Source organism: Cololabis saira, chromosome 15 (genome assembly GCF_033807715.1).
Source record: "Cololabis saira isolate AMF1-May2022 chromosome 15, fColSai1.1, whole genome shotgun sequence".
Taxonomy (NCBI): domain Eukaryota; kingdom Metazoa; phylum Chordata; class Actinopteri; order Beloniformes; family Belonidae; genus Cololabis; species Cololabis saira.
The window spans coordinates 13,481,293-13,500,176 of record NC_084601.1 but is presented as its reverse complement, the minus strand read 5'-3'; the positions used below and the strand labels follow the sequence as shown (position 1 = coordinate 13,500,176).

The window sequence follows — 18,884 nt, the reverse complement described above, 5'->3', positions numbered from 1 at the left end:
CTTAGGCGTTACTCTTTATTAAAGCATCCAGATGCAGTTGAGTGAATCAACAGTCAGGACAGTGTTAAAGATGGCTCTGTGTGAATGAACAAGTCGTCGTCGTACAGATCTTCATCCAAGTTGCCCTCTTCTTCAGTAAAGTAGGTGGGAAAAGGGGGCTTGAGCAGACTGGAGCTTCTGGTTGGCAGGATACTGTCCCTTACCTGCATCACACACACACAATTATTGGAGCATGGATGCTGAAACAACTCGGGGACAGAATGTTATTTTTTATTTGATGAACAGCTTTAATAAAAATCACTTTTCGTATGCAAAAACAAGAAAAACAGGAGAAGAGGACCAACTACTCAACCACCACTCTGTTTCAAAGCTGATGCAGCGCTGAGCTGCATAAGTTGCAAGCCTGGTCTGAGACACGGAGTGGAGGAAATGCATTCTAGTTAAGGAGTGTCAGTGACAATTTTCCTGCCAGACATCTGACCTGCCAATTCCTCTTTTCTTTCAAACTACGATCAAACACGTATGTAACATGATAGCACTATACTAGCTTTAGGTACTAAGTTTCCTGACTCAACTTTTTATCATTTTATTCCTTTTTCGGGTCATTTGCAAATCTTCAGGCTGTAGAAATTGTAAAAATACTAACTGGTCAACTGAAAATCGGCTGATTCTAACTGCGTATGGCCGAAATTCCATTAAAAAAAAAAGACATGTAAAGCCATAAACAGCTTATGATTCAAACAGCTTGGGAGAGCCTCACCTCCGTATATTTGCTGTCTAAATTATTTGGTTACATCATCATAATGTCTGCCGAGAATGCTCCAAAATGACTTCCATTTGTCTGTAGGGACCATAAACGCAACATCACCTCAGTGGGAAATCATTTTTCAGTCTCGTCAGAAGGTTAAAATGGCAATTTTGCTATGATGTAGACTGATAATCCCAAGTGCAAAAATCAATTGCCGTCTTGCTGCAAACATATTTTGTCACACTCAACACTCAATCCACATTGTTTTGGTTTATGATGAAGGTTTAAATGGCGTACCAGCCAATAATATAGAGTTGTTTTTACTCTGGACGGTTCTTTTAAGATTTAACCTTGGTAAGAGCTCACTGGGGAGAAAGTTTTGCTTCCACGTAAGCTAGAAAGAAAGATTAGACGAAGAAAAAAAATACATCTGAATCATCCCAGAAAAATACAAGTGCATCTCTGAATGGGATTCTCAGGATGCCTTTCATTGTCAAGTCAATGTGAAACAGTTAAGCCGCTGTTTATGGAGACAAACAACAAATGTGGGTTGGGTAAAGCTGCTTTCTTTAGGTGGACTGATGATACACAGCCACATGACGTCCCTTAGATGACACCTTAGTGAATTAAAGGGCAGGAGAAGTGAGTTATGCTCAACGAGGACATATCCAGAGTGGGTCTGTATCATTTATGGTGTTTACAACACTGGTAACGCAGAGAGGAGTCTGCAGCCGTCAAGAGGGCTGTTTTCCGTTGCACTACTTTGTAATCATGCAATAAATATGCAAATGTCAATTAGATGGTAATCTGTGTGAGAAATGAAGTAGTAAAGAGATATTCATCTATGGGGTGTTCAGTTTGAAGTCACTGATTTGACAGACGGACGTGACAGGTAGACATTGGTTTCCTGCATGAATCGTGTGAATTGCATGTGGTTTCCCCTGGTTACTTCGCACTCAGAGGAGACCTGGATTCCACCATGAGAACGATTGTGCCGAATGATTTATGCTTATTTAAAAAAAAAAAAGATCGAAAGGTAAATGATCTAAAACCTGTTTTTAGTTAGCTATTCTTTTAATTGTGATAAATAAACCACAATGGATCCTCATTACCATATAGATGTTGGTGTGGCTCACAAAAACAAAGAACAATGAACAAACCTTATTAACTTTTATATGTAGCCTTTGGGGCATCTAATATAAATAATATACAGATAAAGGTGTGTGTGTTATATATATTATATATATATATATATATATATATATATATATATATATATATATATATATATATATATATATATATATATATATATGAGAAAGAGCGACAGAGAGAGATGCTTAGAAAGGTTTAGATTCAAACAGCATTTGTATTCATTATTGCTCGTCTCCAAAGCAAATAATAACCTGCGTGTATACAACACATACACACTCGTGGGGCAGGAAAAACATGCCGAGCATGGAGATGGATGATGGATGCTGTGGATATTACTAACATCATTAAGTTCCATACCCCCCACCCCCCGACAAATAAACACACACTCACACACACAAACACACACACTGCTGATCCAGCACAGTGTCAATGAAGATGAATCGTACCATCTTGCAGGTGTGACAGTGTTTCACAGGTGCAAGGTCAGAGCATTAAATAGACTAGAGCTGACTGTCAACTTCACACCAAATCTGAGAGTGTGTGATTATTAATTTTTAATTTTTTTCTTACCTTCATGATGCAGTTCCTGTGACCGGGGACAGACCCGTGAACATACAGCACATTGTACTTGGTATTGACCCTCCAAATCTGGGAAACAAAAACACAGACGCAGCATATTAAAGGATGTAAAGTTGGAGTCAAGGATGACCAAGTTTAAAAACAGATGATGTGTGAGTGTGTGTGTTTGTATCTGTGTGTACCTTCAGCCCGTGAGCCGTGACGTAGGTGTTGCCCATTTTGCCAGGCATCTTCTTCCCTTTGAAAACCTTGGCTGGATCCTAAATGCAGATGATGAACATCACACAATTGTTTAAATGGATAATGGGAAGCCACCTGCTCACCTCTGGCACGTGTGTGTATGTGTGTGTGTGTTTGTGTAAATGTCGTACCCCTCCTGGTCCTGAAGCTCCTGGTCTGCGGTGAGTTTTAGTTTGACCATGGCTGGCTGGCTGACCTTTGAATCCCCATCGCTTCATTACGCCTTGAAAACCCTTACCGATGCTGCACAAAAATGCACATACACGCACACCTTCATTTTAAGAAAGCGTTTATAAATCATTTGTTGCTTCAGCAGAGAGTTAAATAAAGAAAAGGTTTTGGATTTTCTTGTTAACAAACATGCAGGTCTACTTATAAAACCTTATGCTGGCACTGAGAGAAGGGCAAGAAGTAGGAAAGAAAGCCAAAAATGTAAAGTGGGGAAAAAAAAGAAAGAAAATATTGGCAAAAAGAGAACTTACGACTTGGCTGTAACATCCACGTACTGGCCTGGACGGAAATGTGCTGCATACAGAGGAGTACCTTCATGGACAATAAACAAGAAATGTATTTCATCACAAACCTTACAAGTGCAAAAGCTTAAAATGAAATAACTGAATTCTTGGCAGCAAATTATCTTTTTTTTGTACCTGGCTTAATGATGGCATTGTCAGACACTTTAAAGGTTGTGATTTTCTGTTTTGGAGGAACTCCTGCAGCCCAGAACATTTCCATCGTTGGTTCAGACTTCTGTCAATGGACACAATTAAGGGGAAAGAGGTAAAAGCAGTAAGCAAAAGGTGGAGATGTGCATTTTCAAATAAACTAAAGGGTCTGACTATATGAGAGCCAAAAAAAAAGAAAAAAAAGAAATCACACTTGGCATCGAGTCTCTGTGACATTTGCTTTCACTTCACTCGCTCTCATCTCAGCATCACTAGTCGCTCCAAACACTCCCTCTTCCCTTCTGTTGACTGATTTTCAGCCTGCCAAAGCTCCTCTCTCCAACAAACTCTTCCTCTGACTGGAGGATGATGTGGCTGTGAGAAGAGTTCAAAACGACTCGACGAGTGAAACCCTGACAGCGATCAGTCAAGCATCTATCCAGACTCAATGAATAAATCACTTTGATTTATTCATTCTTGCTCCAGTTTTTTTGTGTTAGAAATATAGATGCCCTATTCATACATATTTACTGACATTCTTGTTGGAAAAGGTCACGTTAAGACGTCTCCTTTACCTTTTGTGGAGAAGGGAGGTTCATTGTATTTTTATAGTATACAGTGACACGTCACCAGTTTTCAATTGTTTGTATTCAAAAGTTCTGAGAAGTAAAACAGTAACGGACAGTTTGCGTTTACAGCAAGTATGAAAATCCTTCTATAAAATGAAGCATGCTTGTCATTTAAATTGGTGCATTAAACCTTTGTAATCTACCGAATTCAATTCATTCATAAATCTTAGATAAAAGGCAGCTGCTAATGATTAGTGAAGAAACAGTGAACCTGAAATTTAAAAAAGCAACTAAGAACCATTAAGTCTTATGGGTTTAAGAGGAACATGTCATTATGGTAGACCTGATGGAAGAACTTTACATTCTTTAATGTCCAACTAAACAAACTACTGCTGAATCCTTTGTCAGTCCTCGTCTGAAGCATGTTGTTTTATTTTGTCTCTTTAACCTTACAAGACATGTAATTTGCTTTAATTAGCTGGTTATGGATCTTATCCATAATTCTGAATATGAGCTCAGTACAATCAGGAAAGCAGCAGGTAGCCGACTTTAAGTTGCACCGTGGCCCAAAAGGTGACGTAAATACACTCTGACCAACTCTCAGTCGTCGTTTAGTCTTGAATTGATCTTGTTATCGTGAGGAACTTAACTGGTTGCTATGGTTCCACATAACTACGTTTCATGTAAGAAACATAAATGGAAGCAGTCGCCTCCAAAAAAAGAAAGAAAGAAATGGGCAGCTCCACTGGCCAGAACATGCACTGCCATCCTTATAAAGTCATGACAAGGGCACATTATAGAAACTGTCAGCATTTCCATCTCATCTGTGAACAAACACGGTAGGCACATTAACCTCGCAGTATGGTCTTTGGGTTTAGGTCCTCAGCTCCTTGGAGCTGGAAAATGCAAGACTTGTCGTTTAGCAATGAAAAGCAGAATATTCCAGGCGCTTTGTTGATGGCTGAGATATTTACTATCTGGATAAGTGGATCTTGTGAGGACAAGAAGTGGCAGACTGTGAAGGAGAAGCTGATTATTTGCTGACATGCCAAACAAGCTGTTGGGTGGGCATGATACAAATGTGAGACATGGTGAAGATAAGAAAAAAGGAAAATTCCTGGGCCAAAAACAAGGAAAATCAGGAGCAGTGTTTCCTCTCAATGACTCTCTTTGGCGTGGACTTAGGGAAAGTAATACTAAGATGGCATTGTAAAGGTTCTTCATGGTTCGTAGGTTAACAATTGGTCTGATAATTCGATATTCAGTTAAAAGAATACACATATAAATATAAAATATAATATAAATAAATATATGCAAAACTGAAACAGAGTACAATAATAAGCTTAGTAAACAATTGAAAAACAAGACTTACTTGCTGTATGAGTACATCATTCAAGTTTAAAGTTTAGTGACAACTTTTTCACAAAGGCTGAACCAAAAAAAAGTTTCAGTACAAGTAGAAACTAAAAGGATTTTGGATACCACAACTGAGATAGAAATCCTGAATTTTTAATACTGATTTATTATTACTTACATGGAATGGTGATGCATTTCTCCCCCCTACAATGAGAGCAGCAGTGTGTCCATCATATTCTTCTTTAGACAGATGTTTTATTACATGGCAATCTTGTACCTGCAGCAAGGGAAACAAAACAAAACAAAAAAAACCCACTGCATTAATAATCAGAAGGATAGCAGAAGAACAGCATGTAATTAGAAGCGAGTCTAAGCGTAGTTGTTAGCACACACCCGAGTTCCCCTGAACTATAAAAACACCAGCAGATAAGCTTTTAGGTGGAATTCCTTGAATCACAATATCAACATCCATCCACGGGGTTCAAAAGCGATCATAACACGCTGGTAATAAAATGACAGAATAACAACACAGACAGCGTTGCAAAAGGGGAAAGAAAAAATAAATAAAATCAGCAGAGACACACAAAGATCTGAGTTTAAATAACATAAAATGCTGGGGATACCTTTGAATTGTACAGACCATTATCATTACAGCTGGAAATGACATTTCTAAATGTGGCGAATGTGAATGACTATTGAAAGACATTAATTTCTTTGTGGCATTGACTCTGAAGATTGCAAATTGTGGACATTTTAACAAATCAACTTTACACAAAGAATACTAAGTTATCAATTATGAAACTGAAAAAAAACATCCAAATTAAAAAGGAGCTGTCAGAAAACACTTCAGTAACGGTAACATGTGCAAATACAGTACAAGTGCACAAACATTTATAAATGATATAAACACACTTGGCCGCTGCATAGTCAGACCGATAAATCGCCTTCAACATTGACCTTTCCGGCTATACGCACGTAATTGAACACTCGAGGGTCTCTTTCATAAGTTTAAACCATCCTGTGAACGAACTAATGTGTGCTCCGCCACTAACACAGGACAAATCTGATTGCCTCAAAAAGAAAAAGGATGTTCCTGTCAGTCCAAACGCCGCTCTAATAAGGTCTAGTAGTACTCGGGCAGAAGGCAATGGATTCTGGCAGGAACTGTTTGAGGCATCCTTCATAGATTTTCAATCCCACCTTCCAAAAATGCAGTCCTGCAGAACGGTCAAATAGAGCATGAAGAAATGGGCCAACTTCTTTGTTACATTTCCAGCATTCATTATCCTCCGTTAAACCCGTTCTCAATATCCAGCCCTCATGACTGTAACATTTGACTGAAAGTGAAATAGTATTTTCTTATGCTTCCCACCGCAGTGATTCATGATCAATAAAGGAGTAGAGCGAGCAGCGCTATGGTTCTCTTTCAATTTACTTAACTGACAGATTATTCAATGAAATTAAAACGTGAACTGAATAAAGCTGCCGTCAAACATCTCCCGTTCACACCCTGTTGTAAGGGCAGGATAGCTTTTCACAGATATTTCACATGCCAGATCAAAGCCTGTATATGAGATTTTAACCTCTTTAATAATTACTATTCTTGCATCATACACTGCAGATCAAACCAGGGTGCCCATTTGTTTTGATGTGTTAAGTCATTTCGCTCTCGTTATCAGACGTAATCGCTCGTTAGTATTCCTGGAGAATATCTGAAGAGTATTTGGCCACGATGTACAAACCGATGTGTGCATCCGTGTCTTACCTGTAACATGGTTACTACGTGTCTTTCTCCGGTTTTTGTCCAGATAGGTGCCATCCCCAATTTGACAGCAACTAACCCAACCCTTCGACTTCCTGAAAAGAGGACAGATAATTAGGTATGGTTTGTGCAGGCCATAAGGAAAAGTGGACCCCCGATGGACACGGCTGTCTGTCATCGCAGCACTCACCCTCCGTCCACTCTTGTCGCGGCCAAGGCTCGTCTTTGAGTGGATTGAGCTTTTCGGCCGTCTGTCTTCTGAATTCCTCTGCCATGCTGTTTCTCATGTACTTCGCGTTGTCCTCTGTGAGGTGTTCATCAAACCATGTTGCGTTGGTTACAGTCCTGACACAACCCAACCGCTGAACAAGACTGAAAGAGAGGGGAAAAAACAGAATTAGGTGAAGTGTTTCCTAATCAATATCAGATCAGTGAGCATAAACTGCAACTGTATGCATAACCGTTTCATCGCTGCGACTGTCCACATGACCATCCATGGTTTCATAATGATTTTCATCCTGCACATGTGTGCAGTGAGAGTGTCATCAAAGCTGCATGACAGCTACAACTAAGTCAGCAGCACTAGCTGGCTTGTCTTCATGTTGCTGTATACACTCTCATTAAGGCTTGTCTGTTTGTTTTTCTTTTTCATTATTAATATCCTCCTATAACAGTCGTACGAAGAATAGAAAGTAACCCAGGAGAGTAAATCATGAAGAAAATGTCTGCATCTTCTTGCTCCGTTGTTCCAGAACAGCTGCATCGATAAACTGAAAACTGCTCTGCGGTAGATACAACAGAACAACAACAAAAAAACAGTTTAGGGTGAATTCATGGTTGCCAGGTGCAACTGCAACAAATAATTCATGCTTTAAAATGTAACTACATGTGGACATGCTCGTATTTTCAATTGAAAGGCATGGATTGTAATTTTAACTCAATAAAACATTATAGAAATGATCATGAAAGAAATTACCTTGGGAGAAAGGAAGAAAAAAAAATCTGAAACATGTGGGGCGGGCCAGGCCCGTCACTCTGCCTTACACTGTGGACAGAATTTTTTTTCTGATTCTTCTACCAAATTTAACTTAGATTTTCAATGGATAATAATATCAACTAATGGAAAGGAACTGCCCGTGGATACTACTGATCCAGCATAAAACCAATCAAAAATAGGGGGCGTGTCACGCAGGCAGAGCAACAACCAGACTAGTATCAACAAGAAACATCCAAACTGGTGTGCAGTAAAGTAGGAACGTCACTGATTGACAGTTTTGAAGTAAAATCTTGTCAATTTGAGGTGTTACTTACTAGCAACTGTGCAGTTATCTTGGTTTGATATATGCACTATTGCAGGAAAGGAGTCAGAGGATCAAGTGTTCAAAGTTGGTAAGAGAGAAAAAAAAAAACTGACTCTGGAAAATGTACCAATGTTACACGTCTCATTTTTCAAGTATATGAACAGTCACCCAGGTATATTAGTCAGCCTATTTGCATGTTTATTTTGTATTTTTCTACAATACAAAATGCTCATTCCTTTATTAATATACTGCTGCATGCATTTGTCACCTGAACAATTATGCTGGAACATTCTGCAACTTCATCCCCTCCTTAAGGGGAGTTTTTAACTGCCATTGTTCATGTAATAATTGCTCGGGGGTCATGTTCTGGCTCTCTGGAAAGTGCTTAGAGACCATTTGTATTGTAATAGACGCTACATAAATAAAATTGTATTGAAGTGACTGCTGCCTGAAGACAATTACAAAAAAATTTAAATAAAATTGTACCACGAAAACTGCACTGATGTAGTTGAATTAAAATCCTCCTCATCATTGGGCCACATGTCATCTCATTCTGCAAGGGGAAGTGTAGTTACAAAGAATTTGAGAACAAAAAGTTCAGCTTTCCTTCAACAAACTGTGGTTTATGTTTGAACTTGTTTCACATTAAAATGTCAACAAAATGTCAGGCTTATCTTCTAAAAGCATTCACAAACAATCTGCAGTCATGTCACTCAACAGTCCAACAGTTCAAAGCCCCTAATTAATTATATTTTAGTTGCTTTATATGACTGTGGTACAAAATTTAAATATGTATGTATGTATGTGTGTGTGTGTGTATATATATATATATATATATATATATATATATATATATATATATATATATATTTTTTTTTTTTTTTTTACTATACTCATTTTTCTTATTTGTGAAATTACAAAATATGAATTAAATCAAGCCTGATGACAGTTTAGATTTAAAAATTCAAACAGAAAAGTAACTTTGCATGGTTAAACAGTAGTTTGATGAAGAAGACACTGAAATGAATTTTTATTGAACTGAATTATGAAATTAATTGTGGCATCAGCAACATTTCAAGTCCCTAGAAGGTAGCATTTTGAAAGATTAAAGTTGTTTTTAATTGACTGATGTTTTATTCAACATCAACCAATTAAAAAAATGTCCTTACCACTTTGATTTAAGTAGCAAATGCATCAGAACATCCCATGGGAAAACGCAATGTTTATTACCTCAATCTAACGTGTCGCTTGTCCTTTTTACACTAACTAACACAAAGTTGCGTGCTGAGTCAGCCCCATCAATAACCTGCTTCTAAGGATACACTTAATCGCAGGTCAGGTCTAATGAAAACAGAATGATGCCCCACTGTGTGACCTGGGTGGGATTTATTGATAATGAGACGAGGGGGTCAATGAGCTCCTCGTCTTCAGAGCAGACGATGCAACAAATCAGCATATTACAGAAACGGTAATATGCAACTGACTACTAAAATCACAGACCATGGCTTTGCAAGAAATGAAACTGGTCATTAACAAATTGAAGAGAATGAGACAGAATTCTTTGCAGCCAATGAACACAACAGCAGGAGTGGGAGAGGGAGACTGGACTGGTCATATTTCGATCTGTGCTACATGATTTAGGGAAAGCCACTGTGCAAATCCTGTTATTCAGGGTAGTACGCACCTGGCGACCGCTCCATCTTCTGATTATCAATAGTGAAAATCAATCATTATTACGGTAATATTTTGGTCAACACTAAAATCACAATTACATAAAATGATTATCCAGTGACTTTTGAAGCAGGGTGCATTCATCAATCTTACCACGAAAATTTTTTTAATTTGCATGGTTATCTTAAATTTCAGACTCAACGTGGTGTTTCAGGCAGACACAGTAAATCGGGGTTAAGCAGCCCAAAAATCCTTTCAATGCTTTTGGTGAGCGGAACCGCAATACTACTTCAGTAAACTCAATATTGCTTTAGGTTATGCACTAAAGGGACAAAAGGAGAAGCAAACTTAACATTTGGAGGTCAGACTTAAAAGAGGACATTTCAGTAGATGACTTGAAATCAACCGGTGAAATATCTCACAACTGAGGGCAAACACTAGCTTCAAATTACTCCAATACAGCTGATTAATTCAGTCATATGCAACTCCTATTAAAATAAATAAATATCTGGGACACATGTTTTCAGTGGGGTGAGACTAAAGGAACATTGTGTCCAGGAGTGGGACACATTTTTTAAAACTCTGGAGAAATATGAACATTCCACTTGACCCCAAACATATACTTTTCTATATACAGGACTGTCTCAGAAAAATAGAATATTGTGATAAAGTTCTTTATTTTCTGTAATGCAATTAAAAAAAAAAAAAAAAAGTCATACATTCTGGATTCATTACAAATCAACTGAAATATTGCAAGCCTTTTATTATTCTAATATTGCTGATTATGGCTTACAGTTTAAGATTAAGATTCACAGAATATTCTAATTTTTTGAGATAGGATATTTGAGTTTTCTTAAACTGTAAACCATGATCAGCTATATTAAAATAATAAAAGGCTTGCAATATTTCAGTTGATTTGATTGTAATGAATCCAGAATGTATGACATTTTTGCATTACAGAAAATAAAGGACTTTATCACAATATTCTAATTTTCTGAGACAGTCCTGTATGTATGGAACAGACCTGATTCTTAAACCTGAAGAGTGTAAATGTATCAATTTTACTAAACTATAGGCCAAAAATATCATTGGTCTTAATTGGAAGAAAACTGATACACCTTCTATTGGCACATGGATTAAACCTACATTCCCCTTACACCTATGAGCAATTTAGAATCTACTACTACTGTCATTTAGCAGATGCTTTTATACAAAGCGACTTACATCTAAGAGAACAACACAGAATCATCATTCAACCCAACAAACATGTTTTTGCACTGTGGGAAGAAACTGGAGTACCCTGAGAAATCCCACTCAAGCGCAAGGAGAACATGCAAACGCCACACAGACTCCTGCCAGCCGGTAGTTGAACCAGAAACCTTTTTGCTGTGAGGCAACAGTGCTAAACCTTTTGAGAAGATTTTAGGCATCAGACTCTGACATCATCAAATCCAGATGTTGAACATAAAAAGAAAACAACAACAACAAAACAGCTCTGTACGAAAAAAAATGTCATGATATTGCATGAGTTTATAGATTTGTGTTTTTGTTGTTGTTTTTCCAGGTGGGCGGTATGTTGTCACCAGAGGTGTCAAGTAACGAAGTACAAATACTTCATTAGAAATTTTGGTTATCTATACTTCACTGGATTAATTATTTTTCAGACTTTTTACTTTTACTCCTTACATTTTCAAGCAATTATCTGTACTTTTTACTCCTTACATTTTAAAAACAGCCTCCTTACTCTATTTCATTTCGGCCTTTAAAAAAAACTATCCAGTTAAATTGCTCCATCCGGATAGAGTGAATTTGGTTGTGGTTGTTTCAGATGTTCTTGTCCAGTTTTGTTCTTCCATCCGTTCCCTCAGATTCCTGCAACTAAACTTGGATGTACATTCCAATAAAGGTTAGGATAAATGATAACATGCCTCTGAAGTTTGACTTTTTGCACCATTACAATACTTATAGGCAACTAGTCATCATATCTCCTGCTCTCTGAAACAAATGTTAATGCTCAATAGTACACATATATGGTTCTTTAATATAGTTGCATTATACTAAGATGCATTCATTTTCAATGGCTTTTGTCCTTAATGGCTTTTTTCCCCCTTACATTACTTTTACTTTTATACTTTAAGTAGTTTTGAAACCAGTACTTTTATACTTTTACTTGAGTAAAAAACTTGAGTTGATACTTCAACTTCTACAGGAGTATTTTTAAACTCTAGTATCTATACTTCTACCTGAGTAATGAATGTGAATACTTTTGACAGCTCTGTCAGACTCTGACATCATCAAATCCAGATCTTGAACATAAAAGGAAAACAACAACAACAAAACAGCTCTGTACGAAAAAAAAAGGTCCTGATATTGCATGAGTTTATAGATTGGTGTTTTTGTTGTAGTTTTTCCAGGTGGTTTGTTGTCACTGTCAGGTGGAAGACCGCTGGTAAACTAGAGATTACATTTACACTTTACGTTTCGGTCTCCAATTAGTCGCCACATAAAATTCGGTCTCCACACATTTTAAACATTATAACCTCTCCAGACGAACCTTTTAACAAATCAAGACAACACCAAAAAACCGTAAGAGAATTACTAGAAAGAGGATACATGACAAGAATTAGTGACAGTTATAACAACTACTTTATGCAAACACAATTCTCGAGATTAAAAAAGGCCAACTTCTAAACATAACTTTAACATATATGGTAACTAGCCACTTAGCATTATTACCTTTCTGCTGCAGCTCGAGGAAACATGATGTAAGTTCCCCTCTGGAAAAGAACCCGACATCCCCACGCCGCCATGACAGGATTTGTCTTTTTTGCTGGATCTTAAAATACCGATAAAAAAACGAGAATACATAAACTATAAGACTTTGGTGTCGCAGCACATTTTCTAACTCATGCCTTATTTTTCCTGCTACAAATGTCACCTTTCACACTTCCGGTACCCAGTCAAAATAGTTCCGCACGAGCAAGGCTAGAACCGAAGGTTCCGCAGAGGATACGTTGGTTGACTTCATACCGCTTCATACCTACTACGATATGTATTTAATCAAAAGGCCGATTTATTTAGAGTGTTTTTTCCGCAATCACAACATTATAGGGCTCCAGTTGAGCAGGGTAAACAAATAAAACAGGAAACAAAGAGACAAACTGAACAGTAGTGCATTAACAGTGCTAAACTGCAAATGACAGTCATATATGAAGATCTCAAGCAAACAAGGTAAACATGGAGCAGTGGTAGTACAGCTGCTTTGCATGTTTATATATACATCTGCCAGGCAGGACATTGCTGAAAAGTTATTCCAACATATATTTTTCGTTAATTTAAGGCAAGGCAAGTTCATTTTCTATAACACAATTCAACAACAAGGTGAATCACAGCACTTCAAAAATATATTATAATGATTTAGAATTAAAAAAAATAAAAAAGCAATAAAATAAAGGAAAATATAATTTATGGGACTCAAACCTGAGGGACTCTAGCCAAAACAAAATATATGGGTTTACAAGAGTTAAAATATGAATACGTTTTGAAACTCAAATTTAAGTAGCCTACCAGTGTAGAAAAAAGTTTAAAAACAGTCTTTAATGACGGACAGACATCACTTAAAAATAATTAATGAAACAAATGAAATGCAAAAAAGGTTACAGTGCATTACGGTGGATTGAATGCAGCATAAATAAAAAGGTTTTCAACATTGACTTAAACTGCAACAGCCCTGCAGCCCTGATGCACTCTGGGAGTTTGTTCCACGGGTGGGGAGCATAAAAGCTGAGAGCTGCTTCATCATGTTTGTTTCTAATTATGGGTGTAGAAAGTAGGGGTGACCCTGACAACCAGAGGGTTCTGATTGGTTCATAATGGACCAGGAGATCAGAGATGTATTTTGACCCGAGGCCATTCAGAAACTTATAAACAAACAGCAGGGTTTTAAAACCTATTCTGTGACAGACAGGAAGCCAGTGTAAAGATCTAAGAACTGGAGTTATGTGGTCCACGCTCTTGGTCAAGACTTGGGCAGCAGCGTTCTCGACAAACTGTTTTTTAAAGTTTTTCTAAGTCCGGCTAACGCATCAGCGCTTTAATCCTCAATGTGTTCTTTAGGTGATAATAGTCTGACTTCACTACTGTCTTAATGTGCCTGTTAAAATTCAGATCTGTGTCCAGAACCACTCCCAGATTTCTGGCTTTCTTGTTTTTAGCTTTACTGTTTGAAGCTGAGTGCTGACTTTTAATCTTTCTTCCTTGGCTCCGAACACTATTATTTATGTTTTATCTTCATTTAACTGAAAAAAATTCTAGCACATCCAATTTTTAATTTGATCAATGCATTTGATCAATGTTTGAGTTGGATTATAGTGTCCTGGCAAGATGGTTATATAGATTTGAGGGTCATCTGCATATTTATAGAGACACACTTTGTTCTTTTTCATAATTTGAGTTATGGAACATGTAGATGTTAAAAACAGAGGCCCCAGAACAGAAAAATTGAGGCACTCCACGTGTTATTTTTGTAAGCTTGATTTGTAGTCACCTAAAGACAGAAAATAGTCCCTATATTTTAGATATGACTCCAACCAGGCAAGTGCTGTGCCAGAAAGTCCCACCCAGTTCATAAACTGTTCTATCAAAACGTTATTGTCAACCGTGTCAAATGCAGCACTGAGAAGACCAAGACAGAAATGTTGCCACTATATATGTATTGGAGAGGATGACATTAAGGACCTTTACTAGAGCTGTCTCAGTGCTGTGATGTGGCCAGAAACCTGACTGGAATACATCAAAACAGTCATTCAGTGTTAGGAGGTTATACAGCTGTTGAAAAACAGCTTTTTCTTTGATTTTACTCAAAATGGGGAGGTTTGATACAGGCCTATAGCTGTTCATAAGTGACCCGTCTAGACTATTCTTTTTAAAAGTGGTTCAATGACAGCTATTTTTGGCACTGAGGATACTTGATACCTGAAAGCCGAGATGTATTTACAATGTCTAGAAGATCTGAGGACGTACAATGTGCAACACTCAATATCAAGGCAGCATGTGGTGGAGTTCAGGTAGTGTATGATGTCCTCTATGTTCTTACGGGTGACTGGACAGAATTGTGTCCTGGTTTCTCTCAGTGGAAACAGAGGTGGCACATATCCTGCGCCTAGCATAGGAGCACTGACTGACTGTCTGATTTTCTGAATCTTGTCAGTAAAGAAAGAGGTGAACTCATTGCAGGCACGGTTGGATAGAAGTTCAGGGTCCACTGACTCAGGGGGATTTGTTGAACTGTCAATAGTAGTGAACAAGGTGCATTATTGTTGTTTTTGGCAATGATATCAGAGAAATATGACTGCCTTGAATTCCTCATCTCCGTATTATGTATGTTCAGTCTCTCTTTATAGACGTTGTCATGAACCCGTAATTCAGTTTTCTGGCTGTGTTCAGCTCTTGGACTCTTGTTCCAGCTCTGACCCGTGCAGCATTTCTCCAGGGAGGTTTCTCTTCAGCAGTGATCACCTTCACCTTGTGGGGGCAATGGTATCAATAATACTCATAATTTTACCACTGAATTTATCCATAAGCTAATTAATTGAAGTCAAGAGGAGGAGGGCTGAGGAAGCATAGAGCTGAATACAAATTTCTCTGGTATTTTCATCTATGAACCTTTTCTTGATGATCTCTGTCTGGAAGCTTCTGTTCACATTGATAAAACTCTCAAAGAAAACACAAGAATGTTCAGACAGAGCAAAATATGTGACCATAACCTTGGAGATGTTCAAACCTTTGGCCATTATTAACTCCAGACGATGTCTTTTGTTGTCTGTTTTTCCATCACATGTTGAGTCAGTCTAAAATGATCAAGAACACGTCACAATTCCTTTATCCACATGTCCTGAGGGTTGTCAATAGGGGTGGGTATTGGGAAGGACCTCACGATACGATACGCATCACGACACTTGAGCCACGATACGATACACATTGCGATATCCCGATTATGCGATATCCCGATTATTATATTCTACATAGATCACTGAAAAATTTAAAAATGCATTACACATCTTAAAATCCAAGTTGTATATATGTACATCAGATGATAGTGATGGATCTTAAAATCCGAGTTGCACGTTCATCAAATTATAGTGACAATTCATGGGACAAACTGAGTCAAAACAATGTTTTATTATAACTATACAAGCTAAAGTTACAACATATTTGTATATGTTTTTCATATTATTTACATCATATGAAATTAACATTAAATTTAGTATGAGGTTGCTTTAATTATGTGGCAAGTGATAATAAACACAAGAAAGATGGGTACTAAAACCAAGGACAGGCACAGTGATCAGTCAGTATTGATATAAATCCATAAATAAATAAACCTCTGTCCATTATTTTTCATTTTTTAAGGACAGGCAATTGTGTTATATAAAAAATAAATTATAAAATGAAATAAAACGTGAAATAAAACCTGAGCTCATTGCAGGGCCCTCCCAGGGTTGGTAGAGAGTGGCAATGCCCAGGACTGTCACTTAGGTAGGAGGGGTGATGGGTGATATAATGGGAAAAAAATCGGGGATAAAAAATATTTAAAATAAAAAATCGATATTCAAATTTTGAATATCGATATTGAATCAGCTGGAAAAGTATCCCGATATATTGCCATATCGATATTTTTGCCCACCCCTAGTTGTCAACATGGATGTTAAAAACCCCTACACAATCAACATCAACACAGATGACAGACAGCAGTCCAGCAAAATCATCAAAGAAGGTTCATGGTACTTAGATGGTCTGGAGATGTTCAGAAACAACACACGGGACGAGGATTTCCACTGAAGACACATATTCAAATGAAGCATAGATGTCATAAGACATTTGCTTCCATTGAAAGGAGTCACTAAACAAAGCAGCTACTCCTTTCTTTTTCTGTCCAGCTTTACTCACGAAGCTGTAGTTGGGAGGCCTTGCTTCTGCATGATTATCCTGATTTAACCAAGTTTTTGTTAAAAACGTCAAATTTAGTTTGTGTTTTGAAACAAAAATCATTAATTAAGAAAGTTTTCCCTGCCAAAGACCTGGCATATTCAGTAATAATACCATCTGTCCTGTAGTTATTATGAGCTGGCTGTGGCTGATGAGGAGTGAACACAAGATTTGATAAATTTACAGCATGTTTTGGTGAGACATTCTTCTCTGAAGGTTGACTAATCTTTTTCTGACACGTATTAAAACAGGGATGGAGGAAGCTACGTCCATATCAGGCTCCGGTCACGAGTACACAGTACTACCCTGCACATGTCAGTTAGAACTTGCTGATGTCTGTTTTAAGTAGGGTTGCCACCCGTCCCTTGAAATACGGAATTGTTACGTAATTGGGAATTAAAAGTTGCATTCCGTAATGAACCAATACAGACACATATTATACTCTTATTTATTAATGTCATAATATACAGGTGAAGGTCGGAAAATTTGAATATATTGCAAAACTTTATTCGTAGTAAATTCAAGTTAAGGTGAAACAAATGTATTATTTCCCACTATATTCAAAGTGAGATATTTCAAACCTTTATTTGTTATAATTTTGGTGATTATGGCTCACAGTTTATGAAAACCCCAAATAAAAAATCTCAAAAAATTAGAATATTTTATGAAATCAATAAATAATTCAATCATCAAAATTATAACAAATAAAGGTTTAACATATATTGCTTTGCATGTAATGAGACTATGTAATATATTAGTTTCACCTTTTCAGTTGAAGTATTGAAACAAATTAACTTTTACACTATATACACCATATATTACCATACTTTTACACAATAGGAGGCTATTTCAGTTGCTAGTATGGTTGGCTGTCTGTACAGTCATGCAAGTTCATTGCTATTAAAGCACTTTAAACTTGAAATCAAAGCATTTCGTTTTTTTTCGCATAAAATATATACATTTCTATGCAGTTTAGAAGTTTTGGGGATGTCCCTTTTTCTGGCATCTGCGCTGCTGAATTCGGGGCGTCCCTTATTTCTATTTCTGAAAGGTGGCAACCCTAGTTTTAAGAGATGGTGTATTTGTCTCTCCTGAGGAGGGGGGGACACTGGGGACCGGCCTCTTCCACCAGCTGTTTCAGATGACTCAGGTGATGCAGGGCTTTCTGTATGGATGATCTTCCAGGAGAGTCCTGCAACTCTGCCCTCATCTGGCCAGTGAAGACCTTGTGGGGGTTAGGAGTTGGTGGTGGGGGAGGATGACGGGGCGGGAGGGTTTTGGGTGCAGGAATGGTACTGGTGGCAGCAGTGACCAGCTCCTTCATGTGATCAGTGAAGTCCAGCAGAGGGGGAAATGGGGAGGATGACTTGGTGTCTTTTGGTGCAGGAGGCATCAGCCACATGTTTAGAAGCATAATTGCATATCCAATTTGAAGATAAACACAGAGACCAACATGCGGCAACTCTGTCCCGCCGACGTACTGAACCAAACATGTAGCGACCAAAAGGACTGGTTTCTCTTGATTGCAGCCTTCCCCAATGACCCCTTTATAATTTGATTAGGTTTATGGTCTACTTTTCATTCAGTATACAGTTCTCATTTCCTAACTGATGTAAGTCCTGTGTTTTCTTATCTGCATCCCTGGTCTCCATCTTTCAAACATTATCAAATAACAGAAAATTCAATAAATAAAAAAAATGAAACATGCAAATGACTTCTGGTGTGAAAAGTAACCTTCAAGTCTCAGAATACATGTGGGCATTGGGCATTTTCTGAGAAAGAAACAGATATCAGGAGGCCGCGTTCTGAATACTGATCCGTCAGAAAATGAGGCACGTATGGAGTATACTC

General features: G+C 37.7%; 1 protein-coding gene across 1 annotated transcript; it reads right to left on the bottom strand.

The window, feature by feature from the left end:
- mrpl3 (mitochondrial ribosomal protein L3) lies at positions 1-12,995 on the bottom strand. Its single transcript, XM_061741885.1, has 10 exons — positions 12,783-12,995; positions 7,265-7,446; positions 7,078-7,169; positions 5,491-5,589; positions 3,373-3,472; positions 3,205-3,265; positions 2,854-2,965; positions 2,665-2,742; positions 2,474-2,551; positions 1-203 (listed from the first exon to the last, which is right to left on the bottom strand). The coding sequence occupies exons 1-10, from the start codon at positions 12,854-12,856 to the stop codon at positions 54-56; spliced, it is 1,026 nt and encodes a 341-aa protein (XP_061597869.1). The 5' UTR covers positions 12,857-12,995; the 3' UTR covers positions 1-53.
- Positions 12,996-18,884: the final 5,889 nt, after the last annotated feature.

What these genes read in the sequence shown, in the direction of transcription:
- mrpl3 (XM_061741885.1), bottom strand. Translation starts at nt 12,856, where the DNA reads ATGGCGGCGTGGGGATGTCGGGTTCTTTTCCAGAGGGGAACTTACATC. An exon ending in GTGGATGTTACAGCCAAGTC is followed by an intron (nt 2,966 to 3,204) that starts GTAAGTTCTCTT and finishes ATTTTTGTGCAG; the next exon opens with CATCGGTAAGGGTTTTCAAG. An exon ending in TCACGGCTCACGGGCTGAAG is followed by an intron (nt 2,552 to 2,664) that starts GTACACACAGAT and finishes TTTGTTTCCCAG; the next exon opens with ATTTGGAGGGTCAATACCAA.